Source organism: Copadichromis virginalis, linkage group LG8 (genome assembly GCF_057382275.1).
Source record: "Copadichromis virginalis isolate Kocher_CV1m ecotype Utaka linkage group LG8, C_Virginalis_male_GT1.1, whole genome shotgun sequence".
NCBI classification, from domain to species: domain Eukaryota; kingdom Metazoa; phylum Chordata; class Actinopteri; order Cichliformes; family Cichlidae; genus Copadichromis; species Copadichromis virginalis.
Window position 1 is genome coordinate 13,165,069 of NC_140625.1, and position 25,500 is coordinate 13,190,568.

The window sequence follows — 25,500 nt, forward strand, 5'->3', positions numbered from 1 at the left end:
GGGGCGGAGACAGTGAAGTTGGTGAGGTTGAAGCGCGACTTTGGTTTATGGACAATTGAAAAACTATTTCAAGAACCTCTTCCATTACACGGACTTTGTTTGTATCACAAGGTATTTATCAATTATTAATTAATACGCCTAACCATTTCTAAATGCGTAGATTTGTAGTTTATGAGTTTATGAGTGATACTAGACAGCTCTATTTAAAACTTCCAAGCCGGCATACGTGGCGTTGTGTGCGTCTGTACGCGTGAGAAAAATGTCGCACCTCGCTCGGAGTAGAATTTAAATCTATTAACTATATAATCTGAACAATAACAATGCTGCTACAACCACTCACGGGCACGAAGTTCTAATCCCAGTAGGCTGTAAAAGCAATGTTGCGACTACTGCATCAGCCTCCGCCTCCTTTGTTTTCTTTTATTTTCTTATTTTGATAAAAGTGCGAAAACTGAGCAGAGAAAAAAGATTTAGTGGTGGCAAACATAAAGGTAACAACTTAACCTGGATAAAGTGGTATTTCCCCACGTGTTCGGATTTTAACCATCTACCTGGCATCATACATGAACACGTGTCAGTGGTGAGTTAAGGCTCTGCCTGTTATGTGCGCAATCCAGGCTCAAATCGCTAAAATCTAGGTGAAAGCTTTACCCACTGTGGGTGAAGTGGGTAAACAGTGGTGCATTATAGTTAATTGAAGTTAGACTAAATTAAAAGCCCAGTTTTAACTTTTTAACACTCCATAGACCGCGTGTACCATAATAATAAAAAAGAAAACATCATCAAATGTATTTGTAATTTCTACACGTCTTTAAAAAACTTTAATTATAAAATTCTTATTAAGTTTGTCATAGTTTAATATTTCAGATTTATTCGTTTATTTATTCATATTAACCGTACTGTTGTGTATTTCATGATTTATTGCATTACAAGCGATGGTTTTGTCTCAATTTTACTTTGAAAGTTACACAAACACACAAATGGGAGTGGCTTCACGGCGTCGTGGCGCGAGACAGCGGAAGAACGCAGCTACGTCGTAGTAAACGGTTTAACAACGAAAATGCCGCGTTTATAACATAGTCAGCGGTTTTAGGTCTTACTTTAGTATTTAAGAATTTAATAATAGTGGTTTGAGAAATTTCTAGCATGTTACATTAAAGAAGAAATATAGAAACAGAACAATAACTGAGCTCGATCTTGTTTTAGTAATAATTCAGCAGCGACACGTGGCCGTTTCCTCTAACCAAAAGGAGGGATAAAGGATTATCGTCGCTGCTCTTCGTTACTTGTCGCTTTTTCTACCTCTTCGTTGACTGCACCCGCTGCTTGCCAGGTGAGTTTGGCTTCATGTTAATTGTCCGCTTTCTGTAAGCTCTCCAACAGCTGAGTCCAGTCAAATGGTCGAGGATGCTCTTAGCCATGATGCCATTGCATCTTTAAGAAGGGACTATTTTTGGGGTGCTTTAAGTGTTATTGAGAGTAACTGTAAGTGATATGGAGTATATAATTGGCGCTTGTGTCAAGAATGATTTTACACTTGGGTTACCAGGAAAATTCATTCATCGTCTGGCGGCATAGCGGGTAACAGACAGTACAGTGCCCCATGCAACTAAGCCTAGTCCTGCCATTGTTATGGCCTAAATATTAGTAACACCTCGAGTTGTAGCATGTTTCAGTCCAGTGTTCTTTGAGTACAGATCCCAAAATTATAATGAACAACTGCGTAAAAAATGTAAAATAAACCTGGAAATAGTAAAAATTAAGGAAGTTGGTTTTTTTTTTAAGGGTTTTTACTGATGTGGAAACCGAGAATCCACACAGACACTACCACATAGGCTAGATTCCTTTTTAGGCTTAAACGCCAAGGTGACAATCAAATGCTACCTAGGACTCTCCATTAGTTTGTAGAACTGAGGAAGCATCTTGAGTGAGGTGATGGTGATGAAACATCTTTATGAATCTACAACAATATCTTCAACTTGAGCTACTGTGACCTGGATGTCCAAGCACCTGTACAGACAGACTTCTTTGTGGTGTCTGTATGTGAGCAGAACCTTGGGAAAAAGTGTTGAAGAAGTTCTAATTCCAGTAGGCTGTAAAAGCCATGTTGATACAATTGCATCAGCCTCTGCCTCCCTTGTTTTCTTTTATTTTCTTATTTTATAATAGTGAGAAAAGCTTGCAAAAGCACACAAAACAGAACAGAAATAGAAAAAAAAACAGAAATAGCAATAAACAGGCCATGACACTCAGCTTAATATCACTTTTACGGTGTCGCACAAACGTCAGGATCGATTACTCTAATGTTAATGATAGTTCGGTTATTTTGCTGCGTAAGCTGGTTTTGTTTAGTGGTGTCGAGCCAAACAGACGTCTGTTTCATTGAGAAATGAGCAGACAGCTTGCTCGTTAAGTTAAAAGAACGGTAGCTTTTTCACAGGATCCAAACATTTGGCCAGTGTAGTAACTTAGCCACTTTGTGGTTAAATTTAGCTGTCGTCTTATTTATTACCCCTAATTACACAAATACTAAACAGGAACAGAAATAGACAAATACAAACAGGAAATACTCCTTATGCTATTTTTGTAACAGTGTATAACACCTGAGTCCAAAGCTTTTTATCTCTCCTGCACTTTTCCAAACGTTTTTTTTCTTTCTCTCTTATTGTAAAAGCATGTGGATTTATTGATAAGTTAAAAAAAATATTTAATCCTGCAACTTATTACACATGGCATTTCTGTGGTGGCCCTGAGATGCCAGACGGACTGCTACTGAAGAAAACAACAACCAAAAAATTAAAAAGCTGTGAAAGCATGCGGAATACAACAGAAGAAGAAAAAAAAATGGAAATAGAATGCTGAAAAGCTTAAAACAGGGCCACCGTCAGCTTTGTATTTTACATTGACTTTGTCCACCTCATTTAAATATATTTGTTAAAACAGTGGACAGTACAGCCTGCATGTCAATGATGTGACAGATGCAATGGAGTGACTGGGACACAGTGGGAGTGGAAAGCAACAATAATGGTGCAAAAACAGAGCTGGGTTGCAGCATATTTGCTGGTCATCAGGATCTTACTGACAGATGCGAATGGAGGTGAGTATACGGTCAATTTCTCAAACCACTTGTTAAATTATTTTTTAGGAAACTTTGTTGAACCTTTGAGCTGTATTTGTTTTTTTTATGCTTTTGCTCTGTCTTTAGTTGTAATCTAAGAAGCTTTAAAGAAGGCGACTGGACTTCTTTAGATTTTGTGAAGATTTTGTGAAGACAATGAAGAGCTTATTCAGTTCTCAATGTTGGGAAAACTGAAGAACTTTTTTTTATCAAAAAAAGAAAAAAAGAAACATAACCTTGACTTTAATGGCAACAGACCTAAAAATACTTTTAGCTGCTCCCTTGTGACAAGGCGTTTTTTTGAAACCAACAAACTTTGCTTAAAGACAACGTTAAAGACAATATATATATATATATAAATCAGTGCGACTAGAAATGAAACATCCGCTTTTGGAGTGACAGTACATCAGTGAATATGTAATGCGCTCGATACCTGATCGCTCGATACCGCCATTGCCCGTGTGGCCGCCGTTGCCTTCCGCACGGCCGGCCTCCTGACCCTTTTGCGCGCCGCCACGGCCTTCTTCGCAGCCGGCCTCCTGAACTGTCCCGTCCTGGCCTCCTGTGTTATCGGGCCCCAGGCCGGCCACCTGAACTGTGTTTCGGACTCTGCTACTCTGCTCCCCTGTGAGTTTTGTGTACCTTTTTTTTTTTTTTTTTTGGGACTCTGGGGCCTCCATCTTTGGTCATGGCCCGGTCCCTCCGTCCTGCGCCCCCTGCCGCCCGCCTGGATCTGGTGGTGTGTTTCTGTGGCTGTCGGGGGCCAGCCCTTGAGGGGGGGGGTGCTGTCATGGTCCTGCGACCATGACTCAGTGACTTTGTGTTTGTGTTCTTTATTGTTATTATTCTCTTTATTATTCATGGGCTGTTTTGGGATGGTTTGTGTTTGGGATTTTAGATACTGGGTTCTGGGTTTGTGCTCCCTCTATTGGTCCCTGGTGTTAGTGTTCCCCTGTCTCGTCAGGTTAATCAGGTCCAGCTGTTTCCCCCACCTGTGTGTGATTTCCCAGTGTCTCTCTGTGTACTTATAGTGTGTGTTTTCCCTCTGCTCCTCATCGCGTCGTCTGTGTTCATACCCGGTGAATCCCCTGCGTGCTCTCCCTGCTGTTCTCCCTTCATGTTCAGGTTTGCCACTCCCTTTGTGTAGTTTCTCCCAGTTTAGTTCGTCCTTAGTTCTGTTTGCCATCTCCACTTTATGTTCAGTATTGTCAATAAATCACCTTCACATCTAAGGAAGCGCTGCGTTTGAGTCCTCCTTTCCACGTGCCCCGGACCGTGACAAAAATAATTTTGATAACCACAGATGTTTTCAGCTGTGTTTGGGCACAGTCTGCTTCGCTTTTTGCTCACAGCTCTCAAAGTCTAGATTTGTTTTGTTGACTTTTAAGCTTTCTTTCAGTTTGTATCATCAGGTTTGTTCTACACACTGTCAAGAAATACTAGAAGCTGATATTGTGTTAGCTTTCAATTTTTGTGCAGTTATGGCTAGAAATGAGAAGGGTTCAAATAGATAAATGTGCTTGTCCTAATTTGGAGCAGGGTGATTTGGTGTATATAAGAAATCACTCAGTAAGAGGATGGCTGCCTTTTTTTTTTATCTAACACTGGCTTATTACTGCTGAGGCCCAAAATCTTGGGGGGGGGGGGGTGTCCAGTCCAGTCCAGTCCAGTCCATGACTGATAGTGTTCCTTCTGCTCCAGCTTCACAATAGGAATATAATATTTCTCAATTTGAACCTCCAAGTGTTTCTCTGTTCTTATGTTTCAGCTACTGAGGTATCCTGTGTTTTCATGGAGAGATGCATCTTACCATGCAGTTTCCAGATTGGCAATGAAACCATCATCTGGTGGTTTAAGACAGAAGGAGACAAACTTGTCCACTTATTCAACTATAACAAAGAGCAGCTTGAACACCAGGACCAGTGCTTCACAAACAGGACTAAACTCTTCACGGATCTGATCTGCAGAGGAAATGCATCACTTCAGCTGACAGGGGTGGAGATTCAGGATGAGGGCAAATATAACTGCATAACCCACACCACTAGAGAAAACCAGGAGTCATTTGTCAACCTAAACATTAACGGTATGAGAAACTTTCTAAATGTGCTGTCAGATTAGTAATTTTACACATATTATTAGTCACCTGATCACAGTTCTTTTATTGCAGCTCCAGTGAATGAGGTCAAAATTGATCAGGTTGACAACAGGATCACTTGCTGGTCAGAGGGGATCTACCCCAAGCCTCAGCTCACCTGGTCCACAAGCCCACCATCTAACATCACCTTCCTTAACACCACCACAGTCCAGCAAACTAAACAGCTGCTTTACAACATCAGCAGTTCTTTGATGTTTTCAGACGGTCTTTATAATGTGCTCTTTATCTGCACCATCAGCACTGGCAGAACCAGGAATAGAGCCACTCTGAGGAAAATTTGTGAGTAGTTCAACCAACTCAGGTGCTCAAACTTTGGTGCAACTGTAGGTTTAAAAATATATGAAGTAAACATAGTTTAACAAATGAGAGTTTTTGTACTGTGATTTTCACGTATCATATTAGACTGTAGTTTTAATTTTTGTGGTTAATTATATATATTAAATGCTTTCAGCTCTTATCAGTGATCCCAGCACTGGCGTGACAATCCCCTGCACCCTCTCAAGCACTTCACTTACCAATTTCACCCTCCTCTGGAGATTCAACCAGTGTCAGACCATCGTGAACCAAACCGGGATGAATGTCACCTACTCAGTGTCAGACGAATGGAGACAGAAGGTGGTAAATGTGTCTAAGTCAGGCAGCCTAATGCTAAAGGACTTATCTGCAAAACAGGAGGGAATGTACACATGTAAGCTCAGTAATGCTGAGGAGATGCACACTACTCACATCCACCTGAGACTAATCAAAGGTAAAATCAAGTTAAGATAAAACATCATAAAATTTGTATTCTAAGGGGACATACTGTAGGGAAAAACTTAAACTTAACATCAGCTTCAAACTTGCCCAGGCCACCTGATGACTCGATATAGCCAGCTTTCTGAAGAAATTAATTAATCATTGATATCATTATTCAATGAATTGTGTATTGTGCTGCAAAATGTGAAGTAATTTGTGTAAGTGTCAGCCAAAGCCAACCAAAGATTGTGACTTAGTCATTGTACACTTAATTTTTTTTATAATTCACCAGTAAAACACGGCTGTCACAATTAAAGTAATGTTTGGGTGGGGAAACAAGGAAATATTAAGTAAGCTGTGTTTATAGTTATAAAGATGATGTACGTTCTATGATAATCACCAACATTATGATTAGTAACTACTTTAATTACACATTTTTTCACAGGGGGTCACTCTAGCACTGTAGTCATTATTACAACTGTGTGTGTAAGTGTGTTGATCGCCTTCGCTGCCCTACCGGTAATCTGCAAAATCTACAGAAAATGGAGAGGTAAGGGGTCTGCGTTAAACTTTAATTACTTTGTTTGAGTTGTACCATTCAAACTGCAAAGGCAAATGTTTGTTTATTTTCCAGTGTTAAATTCTGTAGAGTCTACACCATAGTGTGTGATGATGTGTGCATTTATACTGTTGTACTGGCCTGTCTGCATCGTTCTGCCATCTTGAGGCATCAGTCACCAGACTGTGATACTACTAGGCAAACCTATCAGTTATCGTGTCTGCATCACTTGCGTAGTAAAGTATTTCTGTGACGGTACACAGCGTAAGTTGTGGTTTATGGTGGGTACTGTGGTGTAAATGTAACACAGTGCTGCTGTTTGAAGCATATGTGGATGCCAGGTCCTAGGAGGTTAAGGTGAGAAGAGGGAATAAAACATCATTGAAGGAGTACTGCTGTACAAATAAACAATAAAAATGTATAACAAATATAATTCAACAAAAACATTAATGACCAGAAAAATAACTAATACATTATGTATACTGATATAAGATAAATGAATGACCGGATGCTATAAATAGATTTTTTTAAAATCTATTTTTCCACTTGATGTGATGTCACAGCTTCTGTAGATTAGACATTAATTACTTTTTGACTCGCTGAAAAAACCCCCCACAAACTTCTTATTCTGAGGACAAAACAATAATGATTCAGTCTTAAGTACCAACTCTTATCAACTTCTTTTTGCAGATGACGTTGTAATCTGAAGGATTTAGATTTTGGACACTGAAGACTTTTTGAACTCATTCATCTCGCTTTCAAAGTCAAGCCTCAATCTTTGCATTTTTCTTGTCGACATTTTCTAGGAGGGTTTATGATTGTTGGTTTCACAGATTGTAAATTTATTTATTTATTTTTTTCTTACTGCAAGGTCAGCAGCTAAAACAAAGCACTCTTGTAAAATCCTGAACCCTGGTGGATTATACTTATTCAGAACACTTAGAAGTAGAAAGGACAAACTAAACATCTTCTGTCAGCATTAATGTAAGAATTTAAGTCCATCACAGCATTTAAACAAATAAGCACTCAAAGGAAAGTAGGTCATAGAAACCCTTGTAAATCAGCAGTCAATTCAAGTAAATTCAGTTGTATTTATGCGGCACCAAATCCCAACAACAGTCACTTCAAGACACTTTATATTGTTAGGTAGATCTTACAATAATACAACAGAGAAGAAACACATAACACAGACTGAACAAAGACACAGACTCACCTGCAGGCACTACAACAGAGGGAACAGAGACGTGGGACCAGGGCAGACACAGACACTGACTGGACACGGGGATATAGCGGACAGGGGAGACAGCAACTAAGGATTACACACAGACAAACCATAAGACATGACTCTAACAAAAACCCAAAGACTAGAAATTATAAATAATATAATAAACTCAAAAACCCTGGGTCAACGACCCAGGCATCCTAACAGACTCTCAACAAATTGGAGTCTATTAGATAGATATTATTTAAACCCCTGCATGGTCTAAGCTCTCAATAATGGTTTTATTATTGACTGTAATAAAACATTACAGTCAACAGTATCGAACGCTGCACTGAGGTCTAGCAGGTCAAGCACAGAGATGAGTCCACTGTCAGAGGCCATAAGAAGATCATCTGTAACCTTCACTAAAGCTGTTTCTGTGCTGTGATGAGCTCTGAAACCTGACTGAAACTCTTCAAATAAGCCATTCCTCTGCAGATGATCTGTTAGCTGTTTTACAACTATTCTTTTGAGAACTTTTGAGATGGAAAAAAAAAAGGTTGGAGATTGGCATGTAATTAGCTAAGACTGCTCAGTTAAAGATGGCCTTGGTTAATGATGGTTTAATTACTGCCAGCTTGAAGACCTTTGGTACATAGCCGATTATTAGAGATAGTTTGAAACATTAATTAATGGTAAGACTTCTTTGAGCAGTCATCTAGAAATGGGGTCTAAAAGACAAGGTCGCCGATTTAGCAATGGGATGACCAAAAACCATATGCCTAATGACTGCGACCGGCTGGCCCAGGTTCTAATCCAACCCACGTCCTTTTGCCGCATGTTTTCCCCTTTTTCTCTCCCTCCACTTTCCTGTCACTCTGCTGTATCTATCTAATAAGGCCAAAAAAATAATGATGGTTTGAAGGAAGTAATACTGAAGTTAACTCAGAAAGATCAATTGGAGAAAAAGACTAAGTAAATATCAATGGTATTGAAAGTAGCTGTAGATAATGTTACTGTAAGATGATTATGTGTAATTTTTCCTGTAATAGTTAGAATAATAATAGATCTTCTAAATTTGTGATATGCCATTTCCTCTCCAGCTTACGAGTTTTCTCCTTAAGGTGCACTTTTGAAGTTTATATCAGGGAGTGAAAAAATTACTGTATGTTTTAATGCTTTAATTTAAGTCCAATGTACCTTTGAAAATGTGACCAAAGAGAATCATTTTATGCTCTGAGTTTTGAAAAAAGTTTCAAAACACCCACAGCTGCTAGTTAGCTGTTATTGCTAACTTCCAGCTGCTATTTTTACTTTATTTTGTATATTTTGGATTAATATAATGTTATATTTTTGTAGTTTTCTGGTATTTGTATTTTGGTATTTGCACAATTGTTTGTTTGTTTGTTTCATTTGAAACGCATTAACTAAAGATGAGAGTTTTAAATCCATCTAGTTTGGCCACTTTTTTAGTAAAAAGTGGCCAAATGATTTGGCAATAAAAATTTGTGATACTGTATGTAAATAAGGATTTTTTTAAACCCTGTAACACTGAGTGTTTTATATTTGATAAATGGGTTTTTGTGAGTTTTTGAAGCTTTACATCACCACTGCCATAAATGACAGAAAAGTGTCCTTTGTATTTGTCAGGAGGTTCAATAAACACTCCACTTTTAAAGCATTAAAGATTTCTGGCAATTATTTCATTGTTCAGGTCAGGGGTGTGGAAACTCCAGGCCTCGAGGCCCGGTGTCCTGCAGGTTTTAGATGTGTTCTTGATCCAACACAGCTGATTTAAATGGCTAAATTACCTCCTCAACATGTCTTGAGCTGTGTCCCAATCCAGCGACCGTACGCTTTGGCGGGTACAAGAAGTGTGGAAGTGAGAGGCTTGTGAAATGGGACGATCTGGCCTTCGTGGCACTGTTCAGGTAGCCTTGCAACCATGATACTAACTGCAAGAAACGTTTCATACAGCATTGTTTGACAGAAATGAAGGAGAAAAAATGTTTTTTTGTTTGTTCATTTTTTTATGACATCACTTTGATTTGATAAGTATCTGAGGCTGAGACCACAGGACTGTAAAAACATGATTGTTGGGCTCCATTTCTGTACTGAACAGTCATTTAAGATTAGTTAGTAAATAACAATTAGCTGATGTTGTTCATGAGACTAAAGTCATCTCACTTTGGCAATGTAAGTATAATATGGCCAATATTATAGTTATTGTCACATTATTATGATATATTACAGCAGTGAGCTTGAACTCTTACATTCACTGAGCTTCAGTAAAGGTTCAAGTTGCATTTATTTATATTTCCTATCACCTTAAATCTTCACTCAAAGACAAGTATCTTTGACAGTGTATATATAGATGTATTATATATGAGATAAATGTTGTTCTTTTAATATGTTGGCATTAGTAAATTTGGCTCAATACTTACATATATGTGTAAAAAGAAAATGTACGAGCTGTGATAACTGTGTCTGATAGAATGAAGAGTAGACTGATATATTAAATATTCCTTTATTGGGTGAGAAAATCAGACCATGTCATAACTGCTTTAAGTGACTTCTGCTAAATGGGACAAACTGGGCAGAAAGTATACAAACACATAACATCCTTATAGAATATGATGTAACACTATAGATCAACTTACCTCAGAATATATGAAGCATATAAACAATTACAGCAATATGATGCAACAAACACAGCAGTACTACTAATCCAAAATACTCAAAGCTTCATAGAAATGAAACAAACATTTATTTTTAGCTCCATTCTGCTGCTGATACATACTTTAGGTTTCTGAACATTAAACTTGTTGCTGCCTTTCATAGTGTGTAACCTGAAGGCCCTGAGTACTTTCTCCCACACTGCAAACACTGGAATGATAAAATTATTTGAACATTACCTAATAAGACTGATTCAGGACAGACAATTAGGTATTTGAAACTTTCCTAGCAGTCCTTCACAAACAGGGAACAGTCTGTCTATTCTCTGCATCTGTCAGCTGCTGCTGGCTCTTCCTCCTCCTCTTCCTCACACACTGCTGAGTTTGTCCTGGTGGATCATCAGGGGTGCAAAGCCTCACAGATGATGTAATGCAGTGGGTCCCTCAGTCTGTACTCACTCTGGACACTTGGAGTTGTCACACATGGAAATCAAATGTGTGATAAGCTGCAGGATTCAAACACAAGTGTAACTTATAAATACATGTTCATACTTTTATTACACAATCAGAGAGAAAGAAAAAGAGAGAGAGTGCAGGACAGACAGACAGGTGACAGTCTCAGGTAAATATGGTCTGTATTTGTATAGCGCTTTACTAGTCCCCAAGGACCCCAAAGTGCTTTACACATCCAGTCATCCACCCATTCACACACTGGTGATGGCAATGTAACCACAGCCACCCTGGGGCGCACTGACAGAGGCGAGGCTGTCAGCGCCACCGGGCGCCACCGGCGCCCTCTGACCACCACCAGTAGGCAACGGGTGAGGTGTCTTGTCGTTGTGCCCAAGGACACAACAACAAGCTGGGGCTTGGACTTGAACCGGCAACCTTCCGATTACAAGGCGAACTCCCAACTCTTGAGCTATGATCGCCCCAGGCAGTGTATACACTGCTACAAAACAGCACAAGAGAAGGAGGATTTAGTGTTTGTGTTATTACGAGTGCTAAACAAGAAGAGTTCCCAGATGGTGCAGTGGACACATGTGTGACTCCTGTGATTAAAGCATCTTTCTTTCAGCTTAAAGAGTGAGCCGTCAGCTCGTTCAAACACACGTTAAAGTCCGTTTGGCTCGACACCACCGAACAGAGGCAGCAATATGACATAGCTAACATTAACAGTGCAGTGAATCCTGCTTGTGCCGTGATATTCAGGACTGCAAACCGAGCAGCATCACTGACTTTCAGCTTGTTGTGTTTGTGGATATATGACTGACTTTAATTATCCATAAAATCATCACATTCTTTATAAGATTAAGGTTAACTATTGAACGGCGTATATTTTAAAGTAAAGGCTTTAAAACCAAGTTAGTGCAAACATCACTAATGTCACCTAACTTATGTGGCCGATATGTGGCCAACAGTAATGTTTTAATGTTCTTCATTGTTAAACACTTGCACATGAATACTGTAAGTGACATCATATTCAGTACTTACTTACTTTTAAAAGTTTACTCTTAGGCCGTTTTTTCCGAACAAAATATATATGGGACCAAGAAGTCTACACCGGACCACACTTCAAATTTGGCGAAACGAAGTGCGCATTTGTCTAGCGTATTTGTTGAGCGCATTTGGGACACCCTTCCTTGCGTCGCGGTCACGTAATCGGTCTCCAAATACGCAATACGAAGCGTGCAGTCGCTTCGTATTGCGAAGTCTGTCTGTCTGTTTGGTTTGGTATGAGATGGACCGCAGAGTGAAGGCAAAACGGCAAACAAGTGCTCAGCATCTCTGGGAACTTCTTCAAGACGGTTGGAAAACCATTTCAGGTGACGACCTCATGAAGCTCAGAGAATGCCAAGACTGTGGAAAGAGGTAATCAAAGCAAAGGATGGATATTTCAAAGAATTTAAAATCTAAAACAGGTTTTAAGTTATTTCGCAGTTTTTTGTTTACTACGTAATTCTACATGTGTTCATTCATACTTTTGATGCCTTCAATGAGAATCTACAATGTAAATAGTCACGAAATGAAGAAAAGCCATTAAATGAGAAGATGTGTTTGACTGATAGTGTGTATGTGGGGGGGTATGTGTGGTGGGGGATACGTGTTACACAGTGTTTGCACATATTTGATTTAAAGGGATCAGGTGGGTTTCTCAGAGAAATTGAAAAGTGGAGTGTCATATTTCATAACAGTACTTGAGAAGACAGGTCCCACTTTATCCTCCAATAGAGAGGTGGGGGCGGAGTCAGTGAAGTTGGCGAGGTTGAAGCTCGACTTTAGTTTAAGGACAATTGAGAAACTATTTCAAGAACCTCTTCCATTACACGGACTTTGTTTATATCGCAAGGTATTTATGATTTATTAATTAATACGCATAATTCTTTCCAAATGCGCAGATTATTTGTAGTTTATGAGTTTATGAGTGATACTAGACAGCTCTATTTAAAACTTCCAAGCCGGCATACGTGGCACATTGTGTGCGCCTGTTCGCGTGAGAAAAATGTCGCTCCTCGGTCGGAGTAGAATTTAAACCTAGTAACTATATAATCTGAACAATAACAATGCTGCTACAACCACTCACGGGCACGAAGTTCTAATCCCAGTAGGCTGTAAAAGCAATGTTGCGACTACTGCATCAGCCTCCGCCTCCTTTGTTTTCTTTTATTTTCTTATTTTGATAAAAGTGCGAAAACTGAGCAGAGAAAAAAGATTTAGTGGTGGCAAACATAAAGGTAACAACTTAACCTGGATAAAGTGGTATTTCCCCACGTGTTCGGATTTTAACCATCTACCTAGCATCATACATGAACACGTGTCAGTGGTGAGTTAAGGCTCTGCCTGTTATGTGCGCAATCCAGGCTCAAATCGCTAAAATCTAGGTGAAAGCTTTACCCACTGTGGGTGAAGTGGGTAAACAGTGGTGCATTATAGTTAATTGAAGTTAGACTAAATTAAAAGCCCAGTTTTAACTTTTTAACACTCCATAGACCGCGTGTACCATAATAATAAAAAAGAAAACATCATCAAATGTATTTGTAATTTCTACACGTCTTTAAAAAACTTTAATTATAAAATTCTTATTAAGTTTGTCATAGTTTAATATTTCAGATTTATTCGTTTATTTATTCATATTAACTTTCGTACTGTTGTGTATTTCATGATTTATTGCATTACAAGCGATGGTTTTGTCTCAATTTTACTTTGAAAGTTACACGAACACACAAATGGGAGTGGCTTCACGGCGTCGTGGCGCGAGACAGCGGAAGAACGCAGCTACGTCGTAGTAAACGGCTTAACAACGAAAATGCCGCGTTTATAACATAGTCAGCGGTTTTAGGTCTTACTTTAGTATTTAAGAATTTAATAATAGTGGTTTGAGAAATTTCTAGCATGTTACATTAAAGAAGAAATATAGAAACAGAACAATAACTGAGCTCGATGTTGTTTTAGTAATAGTTCAGCAGCGACACGTGGCCGTTTCCTCTAACCAAAAGGAGGGATAAAGGATTATCGTCGCTGCTCTTCGTTACTTGTCGCTTTTTCTACCTCCTCGTTGACTGCACCCGCTGCTTGCCAGGTGAGTTTGGCTTCATGTTAATTGTCCGCTTTCTGTAAGCTCCAGTCAAATGGTCGAGGATGCTCTTAGCCATGATGCCATTGCATCAGCCCATTTACCGCGCAAAGTCACCAGAAGGGACTATTTTTGGGGTGCTTTAAGTGTTATTGAGAGTAACTGTAAGTGATATGGTGTATATAATTGGCGCTTGCATCAAGAATGATTTTATACTTGGGTTACCAGGAAAATTCATTCATCGTCTGGCGGCATAGCGGGTAACAGACAGTACAGTGCCCCATGCAACTAAGCCTAGTCCTGCCATTGTTATGGCCTAAATATTAGTAACACCTCAAGTTGTAGCATGTTTCAGTCCAGTGTTCTTTGAGTACAGATCCCAAAATTATAACGAACAACTGCGTAAAAAATGTAAAATAAACCTGGAAATGGTAAAATTAAGGAAGTTGGGTTTTTTTTTAAGGGTTTTTACTGATGTGGAAACCGAGAATCCACACAGACACTACCACATAGGCTAGATTCCTTTTTAGGCTTAAACGCCAAGGTGACAATCAAATGCTACCTAGGACTCTCCATTAGTTTGTAGAACTGAGGAAGCATCTTGAGTGAGGTGATGGTGATGAAACATCTTTATGAATCTACAAAGATATCTAGTCGCCTTCAACTTAAGCTACTGTGACCTGGATGTCCAAGCACCTGTACAGACAGACTTCTTTGTGGTGTCTGTATGTGAGCAGAACCTTGGGAAAAAGTGTTGATTTGCATTATTAATCTGTTTGAAAAGTTAAAAATCTTTCATTTTGCTCCCTTCAATTTCAGATGGAGAAGCAGCCCTTGCCAGCTGATGATGACAGGACAGAAGCCACAGAAGTTGATGGGCTCACTGGAGAGAGCAGCCCGCAGGAGACGTCTGAGCCAGACGCCCGAGCCGGATGGAACAGTAAAATAGAGTACTTTTTGGCTCAAGTGGGATTCAGCGTTGGACTCGGCAATGTCTGGAGGTTTCCGTATTTGTGTCACCAGAACGGAGGAGGTAATCGTCTGCAACTCTTAACCACAGTAGATCGCTGCCACGCACTGACTTCGTTGAAGGTTCAAGAGATCAAACGTAGTCATTTTAGGGAGAGGATGTGCAGCTTCTACTCTGCTCAGTGAAGCAGGCAAACACATGTGAAGAACGTTCACTGTTAAATGCACTCTTTTTGTTCTTCACTGTCTTTATTAGATTGTGTTTCCGTGTCTTAAACGAACACAAAACACGTTAAAATCACACCACACTACTAAAGTACAGGTCATGTGACGTGTGGCATTTCACATCACTTTGCTCCTATTTGGAGAAGTTCACTTTAAGTTACCAACAATAAGGGAGTAAAGCTGTATCAGAAGTGGGTGGCTGTGTGGCAGAGGATATTGTTTTCAGCTCCTGGTATACGCCTCTCCATGTAGGAACTTTTAAAATATTATTTTGTAATGATATTCTTGCTTTCCCTCAGAAACTAATAAACAAAGTAACTGTCTTTGCATTACTGGACAAGCATGTGATTAGACCAACACCAGAAATGAAACAGTGGAGTTGTGTGTTTGCAGTCTAATCTGTATAAGCCAAATAGATCAAACTGGTGTTGGTGGAGGAAGCACTCAGAGCTGTCCTGCTGTCGTGCTAGTATAAACATCTGCTTCTCCTTTGCACACGTGGTGTTGCTTTTTTGCTAACTGAGAGTCATTCTCTTCCCAGGAGCCTTTCTCCTGCTGTACATCCTGCTGATGCTGATTGTGGGCATCCCCTTGTTCTTCCTGGAGTTGGCAGCCGGTCAAGCCATCCGACAGGGCAGCATCGGAGTATGGAAATATATCTCACCCAGGCTCTCTGGCATTGGTTACTCCAGCTGTGTGGTAAGATAACAACTGTTGAATAATTAACCCTCCTCGCTTCCTCTTCCTAACACTATCAGTTTGGGGCTGTGCGATATACAGATGTCTTTTTGTGCAGGAAGTTTTTATGAAGGAAAAAGTACTGTTTATGTATTAAAAGTTGTTTGGATAGAGTGGTATACCAAATTTGTTATTTGTTATCAAATAATTGTATTAGTCTGTCAGGGCCACATTCTCTTCTCCATCTTGAATGTCAGGAGAGTTGTAGTTTATGAGAACAGGACTTTCTCTTTCATTCTGTACGGCCTACAGCAATGCGCATACTTTCTTCTTCTCTGGTTTTAACGTATTATCTTGTTTTCAACTGTTCTCAGGTTTGTTTCTTTGTGGCTCTCTACTACAATGTGATCCTTGCATGGAGTCTTTTCTATCTCGGGAACTCATTCCAGCACCCATTACCTTGGGAGAAGTGCCCAGAACAGGGGAATGTAACAGGTAAACGCGGCGCATTAAGGTTCAAAACTCACAAAGTTGTGAGCATGAGTGGTGTCTAATGTAAGCGTTGTGTCGAGATGAAATATTATTTTACATCCATAATTCTTATTATTACTGTTGCATCATTTATGATTTATCATTGTTATCATTTTATTGACACATTTATTGAAACTGGTGAGGTTATAGTAAAGTCTGTATTTCAGGTGTTAGCATAAGCACATAATAATCTTTCATTGCAGGTGCAACTGTAATCATGTTATACACATATTGCATAATTAAAGGGTTGAAGCTCGGGGGTAAGGGGGGGGGGTAAGAGGGAGATGGAGCCTGATGTTTTGCAGAGCCTATCTTCACCACATATATGTGTTTTAATAAAATAATTTGTGTTGACCCACTATGGACTTTCAGTCGTATGTCTCTTCCTCAAAATTCGAACCGCGACAGTTCTAATTTGATGTGTACTTTTCCTTTTCTCACCAGTAAAGGAATGTATCAAGAGTTCTCCCACGTCGTATTTCTGGTACCGCAAAGCTCTGGATATCACAGATTCAATCGATGAGACGGGCTCTTTCAACACTTACATCGTCTGCTGTCTGCTGGCAGCCTGGACCATCGTGTGTCTGGGGATGTTCAAGGGTATCAAGACGTCTGTAAAGGTACCTGTCCGTTCTTATTGTGTCCATTTGTTATAGCGAAGCACCTTTATTATATCTTTATTATATATATAAGTCTCTTCTTCAAACGTCTCAGTGTTAAATGACTGATGAGTGTGTTTATCCACAATGTAATATACACACTGGTGTTGTGTGAATCACATTTAAAGGAAAAACTGGTGACTCCATTAGAAATAATGCTGGAACAGGTTTGTTTGGTAGCTTTAAAGAAAATAACTGTTTTGGAAATGAAATATTTATTCTAGTGTTTACTCAGGAATCAGCTGATTAGAAAATAACAAATATAACAAAAATAACAAAAGACAAGTCCTTCATTTGTCTTGCTGAGTAACAGTGACATGCAGCGCTGCGTGCTGTTTACGTCTCTCAGTTGGGTTAAATCCCTGTCATGTGTTGGATTTCAGGGTTACTGTGAGTGCCTGAATCTGTGGAATGCGTGGCTTACGTGTTGGCTGACCTCAAATGGCAAAAACTATATCACATATTTTAATATTTTTGTAAATTTTAATTCATGGTTCATACCGTGGTGTTTGTTTCCCTTAATGCATTAAACAGTCTTTTCTCTTTGGTGCTGTACACCACAATGGGGGACAAACATTAAAAAAAAAAGGATTATGTGGTTCAAGTCCAAGAATTTTGTCTTGCCTACAGTAAACACATGATGGGGATGATATATTTTGCTGTATACTGTGTTTTGATGCTAACGTCACTCGCTCACTCACTGAGCTCATATCAGATGATTCCTGCTGTTTCTATCACAAGAGCCATATGTTTTTGGTGTGATAAGCACAGGCAGGCAGCGAGGGAGGCCCAGTTAAAACTTGTGGTCTTAATAGGACAAATTTGTTGGCACATTCTCACACCATTGTCCTCTTTCTTTACTGCATTGGTATTTAAAATTCTGTTTTGCTTTTTTGTAGAGATGGCACAATACCACTTTTTTATGTCCGATACCGATATCATAAATTTGGATATCTGCCGATACCGATATGAATCCGATATAGTGTTTTTTAATCAACAAAACTGTTTTTTTTAAATATCTTGCTGCATTTTGTATAAGTTCATACTCAAGTTTAAAACAACAACTACACTAAAGCTATTCTGTTATACCTGTATGCAAAGAAAAATATTTCATAGTTCAGCAATACTGATCAATCTAATAAACTTAGACCTACACCATCCTCCCTATTCTGGTATTTTAAAGAGTACTTAGCATAAATATTAAGCAACCTAACTAATAGGGTTCCAACTCCCAGCAACAACAAAAATAAATAAATAAAAAATAGGGAACCACCCCTCACGCTCCACCTCATGATGCTTAATCGACGTAATCAACCTTAATTTGATGCAGTGTGAAAAAAAATGCACAGAAATCAATTCTTTTTCAAGAAATATTAAATAGATTCAACATCTTTCTTCAACAAAATTGCAGACTGCACAGATGGTACCTTCCCAAAGGAAAAAGTACTATAGCTTACTAGGGTATATTAGACTTAATAGTTACTATATACAGTAATTGACTTCTATTCATTTTACATCAAATTAAAACTTTGGGTGTCAGATAATTATTTATTAAAAGCTAGACATTTTAAATGAGAATAAGAAAGAAAAGTATGTCTTTGTGCCCCCTTTTCCCTGTTAATGCCCTATCGGCCCCCCTGGCTAAACTTTGCTAGATCCGCCCCTGCACAGTTACCAGCGTCAGCTACGTAGAAAAAGATCCTTGAGTAGAAAGTAATATTAAATACATTCTAACAACAGCTGATCAAGCTTAAACGTGCTGCTGTTGTTCAGCTGCTGGTTTCCTCTTTCTGGTGCAAAGTGGGCCAAAAGCAAACAAGAGAGACGGACTCGTGACAGAAAAGCCAATCAGCTGATCATTAAGCAGTTTCATGATTGAAGTAGCAGCAAGAAGAGGCAGTCGCTTGTTAAGCTTAACGCAGGAATGCTTTACAAACATTCAGGGATGGACTTACACACTTGCTTTACTTCTCTCGGGATAACCTTGTCGGAGATGAAATGCCGGGTTGCTAGCGAAGCTCCAAATGCTATCCAGACCACCGACAGGTCCCGCATGCCACAGCCGCTCTATCACGTGATGCATACTGCTCCGACGTGCTAACGTTCTGAGGCGAGTTCAAGTTTTGTGAGGTGCTTTCGTGATATTTAATGGATCGGATTACATTTTTAATTTTTCTCCGATATCCGATCCAGTAATTTAGGTCAGTATCGGACCGATACCGATACGTAATATCGGATCGGTCCATCTCTACTTTTTTGTTCATTTTAAAATATTGTATTCATTTATTTTAATCATTCAACGGCTATAACAAAAGAAATTGCTATATAAATGGGATAAATAAAGCTCAAGCTCCACACTGCTCTAAACGCTCAGTCTCAGACAGTTTTTTTCCTTCTCCTGGCATGTATGACATCAAATAAAGCCAGCAGTTAAAACCTTCTGTTTGCCAGGGGCAGCCAATCAGGAGACAGGTCACTTAAAGGGGCAGTAGCTAAAATGGCTTGTTTCAGTCACAGGATGAACTAAGGGGCTGAGCCCCAGTGCATGATGAATAGGGGTTATTTTGAACTGTAAGCATAATAAGTCTGTTTTAATTTCATATGCAGTTGTAATGATGCAGTAAACAAAGTTTACACGTCTGTAAATAGCTTTTAATATTTAAAACCATGCTGACCTCTATATTTAACATTATGTGTTTATTATGATGTGTTTTGCACACAGGTAATTATTCTTTCTGCTTCCCTAGGTGATGTATTTCTCTTCCATCTTCCCATACGTGGTGCTGTTCTGCTTTCTCATCCGAGGGCTCCTGCTGGATGGAGCATTTGAAGGAATCGGCTTCATGTTCTACCCCAAGGTATCGGCAGATAAAACGTCTGGTTCAGTGTAGAGAAGAGAAAGAGATATAAATAGTTCTTTGACACAGCTTTTGTTTCTGCAATGCAGTTGGAAATCTGGGCAGATGTGCAGGTGTGGCGGCAGGCAGCTACGCAGGTTTTCTTTGCGCTGGGCCTTGGCTTTGGGTCCATTATCGCCTACTCTTCCTACAACCCCAGGAACAACAACTGCCACCGTGATGCCTTCACCGTCTCCTTCATAAACTTCCTCACATCTGTGCTGGCTACTCTGGTGGTCTTTGCTGTCCTTGGTTTCCGAGCTAAAAACAAGGTCATGGAGTGTGTAGCCAGGTATGTTTAATTATAAGACTAAAATGTGTGTTTTGCATGTACCGTGTCATGAACACTGTTGATGTAGCTGAGGGAAATTGTGTTTGGATTTTCAAAATCAGAAATGTAATATTTTTCTGTATCCTGTTGTCTTTTTTATAGCAACTTGAATGACCTGTCAAAACACTTTCACGACGGTCTTGTGCCCAATAACGTGATGCCACCGTTTAACTACTCTGATCCCAAATCTGTGGCTCTGAAGGACTACAGTAACTGGTTTGAACAGTATGCATCTATGGTGCCTGGCAATTTAACAGACTGTGACCTGGAAAAAGAAATGCAGAAGGTAAACATTACGCTTCTTAGACTAGTTTCAGTTTGCTTACGTAGATGATGTTATAATTGGCTTGCAAATCATGATGACTAAAGCTGTGTTTATGTTCAGGGTGTGGAGGGAACAGGTCTAGCTTTCATCGCCTTCACAGAGGCCATGACCCTCCTACCTGGCAGCCCTTTCTGGTCCGCCCTCTTCTTTCTCATGCTACTCAATCTTGGACTCAGCACTATGTTTGGCACTATGGAGGGCATCCTCGCCCCCCTGAGTGAACGCTTCAAATGTCTGGCGAGGAACAAAACCAAGCTTACAAGTAAGAACCAGTTTTACCTCTTCTATTGTTTGAAAATTCATGCACGACTCAAGGCAATCGAAAAGATTGGTCGTTGACAGCTGTTAAACTGCACATCTGTCAATACTGTAAAGCTCCGTAGCCACTGTACGCAATTGAGACTGAAGAGACTATCCAATGAGAAGGAAGAACGACTGTCATATAACTTGGTATTAAATACATTAGATGGTTACCCAGGCAACCAGAGCCTGAAATGCCAGCAAGTGACCAGCCTTCACTTCAAAGTGACAAGTGAGGCGTTTCCAGTGTGTGCATAGCTTCAGACTTTGAATCTGAAACTGATGTCTTTTAATAACATTTTGACGTCATCCACTGAGTTCTGTTATAAAGGCTCTATGCTGACATTAAAGAAGATGTTTTTTTCTTTATAACAACATGTGTGTCTTGTTGCAGTTGCCAGCTGCATCATTGGCTTTCTGCTTGGCCTGCTCTTCACTCAGCGCTGTGGGAACTACTTTATGATGATGTTCGATGATTACTCTGCGACGCTGCCACTCATCATCGTGGTGGTTTTTGAGACTTTCAGTGTGTCTTGGTTGTATGGAGCTGATAGGTGAGGTTTCTGATTGTGGTTAAGTGAGGTGTGTTTTTAACCATAAATCTCACTAAAGTCTTGTGTACTTTTTTTCCCTTCTCACTAAAGATTCCTTAATGACATTGAAGGAATGCTGGGCTGGCGTCCCAGTGTTGTTTACAAATACCTGTGGAAATACATTTGCCTGTTTGCTATGCTTGGGCTGCTCGGAGCCACCACTATCCGCATGTTCCTGTCTCGCCCCACGTATATGTCATGGAACCAGGAAAAGGTATCAAGTTATTTATTAACTTTATAAAAGTCTTGAACTACACTTCATTTCCTTATGAGAAAGAAGTGCAAGAATTTATTGAAGCATCTGCAAACATACATGCAAACGCAGTATATAAGGCAAAGACAATGTTTACAATTCTAACAGGCTTGAAAGCAGATATTTAATATGTCCACTTTCATCACAGCTAAGTTAGGAAAGCTTTTTGTGCAATGTCTTTAAGTAGTCTTCAGGAATAGTTCTTCAGACTTCTTGAAGACTACTCCAAGCTCTTCTTTTGATGTTGCCTTCCTTTTGTTCTGTTCTCTGTCAAGATGATCCCACACTCTGCTACAAGAATGTGGAGGTCTGTTCTTTAGGGAATCCATGACTGACAGTGCTGCACTGTGTGTTTTTGTTTGGAATCCCTGTCATGCTGAAAATGTAAACCCTTCATAAGACTTGCTGAAATTGATTTTTTTAGCATTAGACAAGAACTGGACTTGGCTCAGCCTTTTCTCCCCGTTTCTCCTCCTTAAGACACATTTTCACTGAGACAATTTCTGATGAAACTTTGGAAAACACTAGATGGATTAGCTGAAAGGCCAGGCTCAGTTCCTGAATCAGATATTCCCCCCCCCCCCCCCCCCCCCCCCCCCCCCCCCAATTTGATTAGGACATTACTTTCAGATATTGCTCATCTGCTGTTGATAGTTTTTTTAGGCCTGTCGTTTCTTCTTTTGTCCGCCACTTGTCCGATTTCTTCATTTTTTAAAGAGCACACCGAGCTGAGAGTTATTAGCTCGTTGGGAATCATATTGTTGTCTTTTTTAAGCCTGTCGAACTGTTATGTTTGGCATTTTTCAAAGGATTAGATAAAGAAATGCAAAAAATGGTGTGTTTGCCACTGGTTGCTAGTAACAGAGTGCCTAGAATTTAAATTTGTTCTTTGCTAAATTGTCTCTTATGTGTCGACACAACACAGTGGAGTGACTTTTTTATGCTTGAACAGTTCATGGTCAGTGTTAAACGGCCAAAAAAGGACTTTTAGAAAGCCTGGAGAACTATTGCTCAAGACCACTTTAAAAAAGTATAAGAACGTGTGGCTCGTTGGAAGCAAAACATAAAGAAATGAGGGGTGGCTCCAGTCTACTGCAGATTAGTTTAGAAAGATATGCACTTTGTGATTGCAGGAAAGAAAACATCAGTTTGAGAAGAGATTTTTGGAGTTTATTTTTAATATCCTGAAGCTCAGTTTATTACTATCTTTCACAATACACTAAAGCTCTTAACTGTTTAACTTCCTGAATGATTCATTTGATTTGATTTTTCAGGCTTCTGAGGAGCATTTGGAATATCCTGACTGGGCTCTGGCTGTTTTGGCTTTATTAATAATATTTGCCACACTGCCCGTGCCAGTGGGCTTCATCCACGCGTTTCTACAGAAGAGAAACACACAAAGTAGGGATGCAGAGAATGGTCACTACAGGATGGTTAACACTGAGGAAACTGCTATGACTGACCTTTCAGCACTGGAACATAGGAATGGGGACGCTGCTCCGGTTTCCTAAACCCTCAACAAATGGGCTGTATTTAAGGAGAAGGAACTTATCAGTGATATATAAGCTGATGCATTATAAAGGGACAGTCATTTTGTTACTGAGCCTTGCAGTTACCTCACTTGTTCAAAATCAGAAACACATCTACATAATGCCAGCTGTTAAACTGCATATCCGTCATGGCCTCTGTGAAGGCGGTGAACTACATTAAAAGAGGAAGTTAAGCAAGAAAGATGAGCCACAGTGAGCTGCACAGCTTCTCTGCTGTTGCTCACAGAATGATGGAAGAAGCTTGATTGTAATCCAAGGTCTTCACTAAAAGGACATGAGTTCCCAGGAGTCTGACCTGTAGTATTAAACTACGTTTTCTGTTACTGCCACTAATTACAGATGCTGCCAAATTAGTCAGAAATATTCCAAACGGCCATTTTAATATTTTCCTTTCTTTTTAAACTTTTAAAGTCAAACTAGATCTAGATGCTAAAGATGCTCCAGCAGCTTTTAAAAAGTTTGTAGTATGGAACAGATAATTTATTGATTTGTGAAAACTATTGGGTAAAATTTCCATTAAGTTATTTTTTACCAAAGTTAGTGTCCAAAGAAGCAAAAATATGCTTTTAATATAAGCCGTAAATATTCTATGATCCCAAAGCCAGTGTTGGAAACCAGGGTTTGGACCATCAGAGCCTCTGCTCCTGACCACTGCCCAGTCCACAATGTATGGAACCCCACAGTACCTCCTGCTGGCCCCCTCACTGAGGACAATTTTGCTGTGGGGGAACGTACGAGGGGCTATATTCCTAATGGGTGTTCAACTCTACCGTGGCTAACAAAGGGAGTGAGACAAAGGAGGCCCTGGGTCAGATCTATGAGACAGAGGAAGTGTCTGGGGAGACGGACAGAGGTCTGACCATCTCTGCTATGCAGCAGCCCTGAAACGCAGATCCAGAAACGGCAGAGGATGATAAAGATCATGTTATAGTTGTTTTGTTAACGTTGTTACATAGTTAACATTCATTTACATCGTCCTTTCACTCTCGTAGTTTCTCTTCTTTCTGTTGGTCATTCATTATGATAACCTGAGAATTGTCATTGATCATGAGCCGGCTGAGCTACCGCGTCATTAACCTGTCACTGCTGTCTCTGTTGAAGTCAGACTTGTAGCGACTGCTAAGTATTTTCACTGTATGTTTATATTTTTCCTGAGCAACTTGGATTAATACCTACAGTACAACACTGTGCAGGTTTACTATCACGTTTACTCCAGAAATGAGTCGCTTTAGCTACGTATGCTGCTGTTCAGCACAGCATGTTTACAGTCAAAAAAACAACCGAGACCAGACTCTGTGTTTGAACTCGATAAGACATTTTACACTACGTAAGCAGGTGTAGCTGCCCAGGTTATAATAAACATGCAGGCTAGCATTATTTGTTCAAGGACACAGTTGATAAGTGTGTGGTGAGGTTTTTATGTCCTCTGTTTTTTAAACTCTTCGGTAACAAAGTCAGTGCAAAACAAAATCTGCACATCTGTGTATTTAGAGTACAAAGACTGACTGAAGCTGTTGTCAAGTGACATCATGCTAATGCAACAAAAAGATAAAAAGATATTTATATGATGTGTATGTATGTAAATGGTACATGTAAAATAGTTTTTATTGCTAAACATTTGAGTAGTTTTTTTGTAGTTGTAAATGGAAAATTGCCTAAAGGACCTTTTGTGTATGTTTTTTGTAAAGATTAATATATTTTTTAGACTTCATTGCTCTGTGATATCGTCTCACAGCTGCAGTGTGTTTTCTGGTGTAGTTTTTCCGTTTTATCAGGATATAGTTGAATGAATTGACTTGATGGATCATTATGCTGTTTAATCCCGGGGGCCTTTAGCTCTAATAGGGCAGAATGAACAAACCGTTAAAAGCATCCTAGCATTCTTGTAACTTGAAAAACATTTCTTTTGACATTGCAGTAGTGTTCAAAATGTATGTAAGATACTATTGTTGTATTATTTGTTGCTGTTCTTTTCTTAATAAACTTTAGCATCTCATTCGTGTTTTAAAGTTCATAAAGTTTTGATAGATAATGGAAAAAGTGTAGATTTCTGCTGTCCTGTTCTGCACTAAAACATGCTCTTTCCACTACCTGCTGGGTGTTGCTGCCCATCAGCACAGTTATTTTTCTGGGAAAGTTGAAGCATATCGAGACCCGCCGAGAGGTAAATGT

General features: G+C 39.6%; 2 protein-coding genes across 3 annotated transcripts; both read left to right on the plus strand.

The window, feature by feature from the left end:
- Positions 1 to 1,047: 1,047 nt before the first annotated feature.
- LOC146702858 (sodium-dependent neutral amino acid transporter B(0)AT2-like) lies at positions 1,048 to 25,324 on the plus strand. Of its 2 annotated transcripts, none has more exons than XM_085465896.1 (12): positions 1,048 to 1,333; positions 14,837 to 15,050; positions 15,753 to 15,910; positions 16,264 to 16,384; positions 16,865 to 17,040; positions 19,827 to 19,937; positions 20,027 to 20,268; positions 20,410 to 20,593; positions 20,693 to 20,894; positions 21,327 to 21,486; positions 21,577 to 21,739; positions 23,053 to 25,324. In XM_085465896.1, the coding sequence occupies exons 2-12, from the start codon at positions 14,837 to 14,839 to the stop codon at positions 23,287 to 23,289; spliced, it is 1,968 nt and encodes a 655-aa protein (XP_085322022.1). In that variant the 5' UTR covers positions 1,048 to 1,333; the 3' UTR covers positions 23,290 to 25,324. The 2 variants fall into 2 exon arrangements, with proteins under 2 accessions (XP_085322022.1, XP_085322020.1); XM_085465894.1 differs by lacking the exon at positions 1,048 to 1,333 and adding an exon at positions 13,693 to 14,023.
- On the plus strand, positions 3,025 to 6,041 carry LOC146702859 (programmed cell death 1 ligand 1-like). Its single transcript, XM_085467303.1, has 4 exons — positions 3,025 to 3,097; positions 4,887 to 5,201; positions 5,286 to 5,552; positions 5,725 to 6,041. Exons 1-4 carry the CDS (start codon positions 3,025 to 3,027, stop codon positions 6,039 to 6,041), a joined length of 972 nt encoding a protein of 323 aa, XP_085323429.1.
- Positions 25,325 to 25,500: the final 176 nt, after the last annotated feature.

What these genes read in the sequence shown, in the direction of transcription:
- LOC146702858 (XM_085465896.1), top strand. Translation starts at nt 14,837, where the DNA reads ATGGAGAAGCAGCCCTTGCCAGCTGATGATGACAGGACAGAAGCCACA. An exon ending in GTGTCACCAGAACGGAGGAG is followed by an intron (nt 15,051 to 15,752) that starts GTAATCGTCTGC and finishes TTCTCTTCCCAG; the next exon opens with GAGCCTTTCTCCTGCTGTAC. An exon ending in AGAACAGGGGAATGTAACAG is followed by an intron (nt 16,385 to 16,864) that starts GTAAACGCGGCG and finishes TTTTCTCACCAG; the next exon opens with TAAAGGAATGTATCAAGAGT.
- LOC146702859 (XM_085467303.1), top strand. Translation starts at nt 3,025, where the DNA reads ATGGTGCAAAAACAGAGCTGGGTTGCAGCATATTTGCTGGTCATCAGG. An exon ending in TGTCAACCTAAACATTAACG is followed by an intron (nt 5,202 to 5,285) that starts GTATGAGAAACT and finishes CTTTTATTGCAG; the next exon opens with CTCCAGTGAATGAGGTCAAA. An exon ending in AGCCACTCTGAGGAAAATTT is followed by an intron (nt 5,553 to 5,724) that starts GTGAGTAGTTCA and finishes AAATGCTTTCAG; the next exon opens with CTCTTATCAGTGATCCCAGC.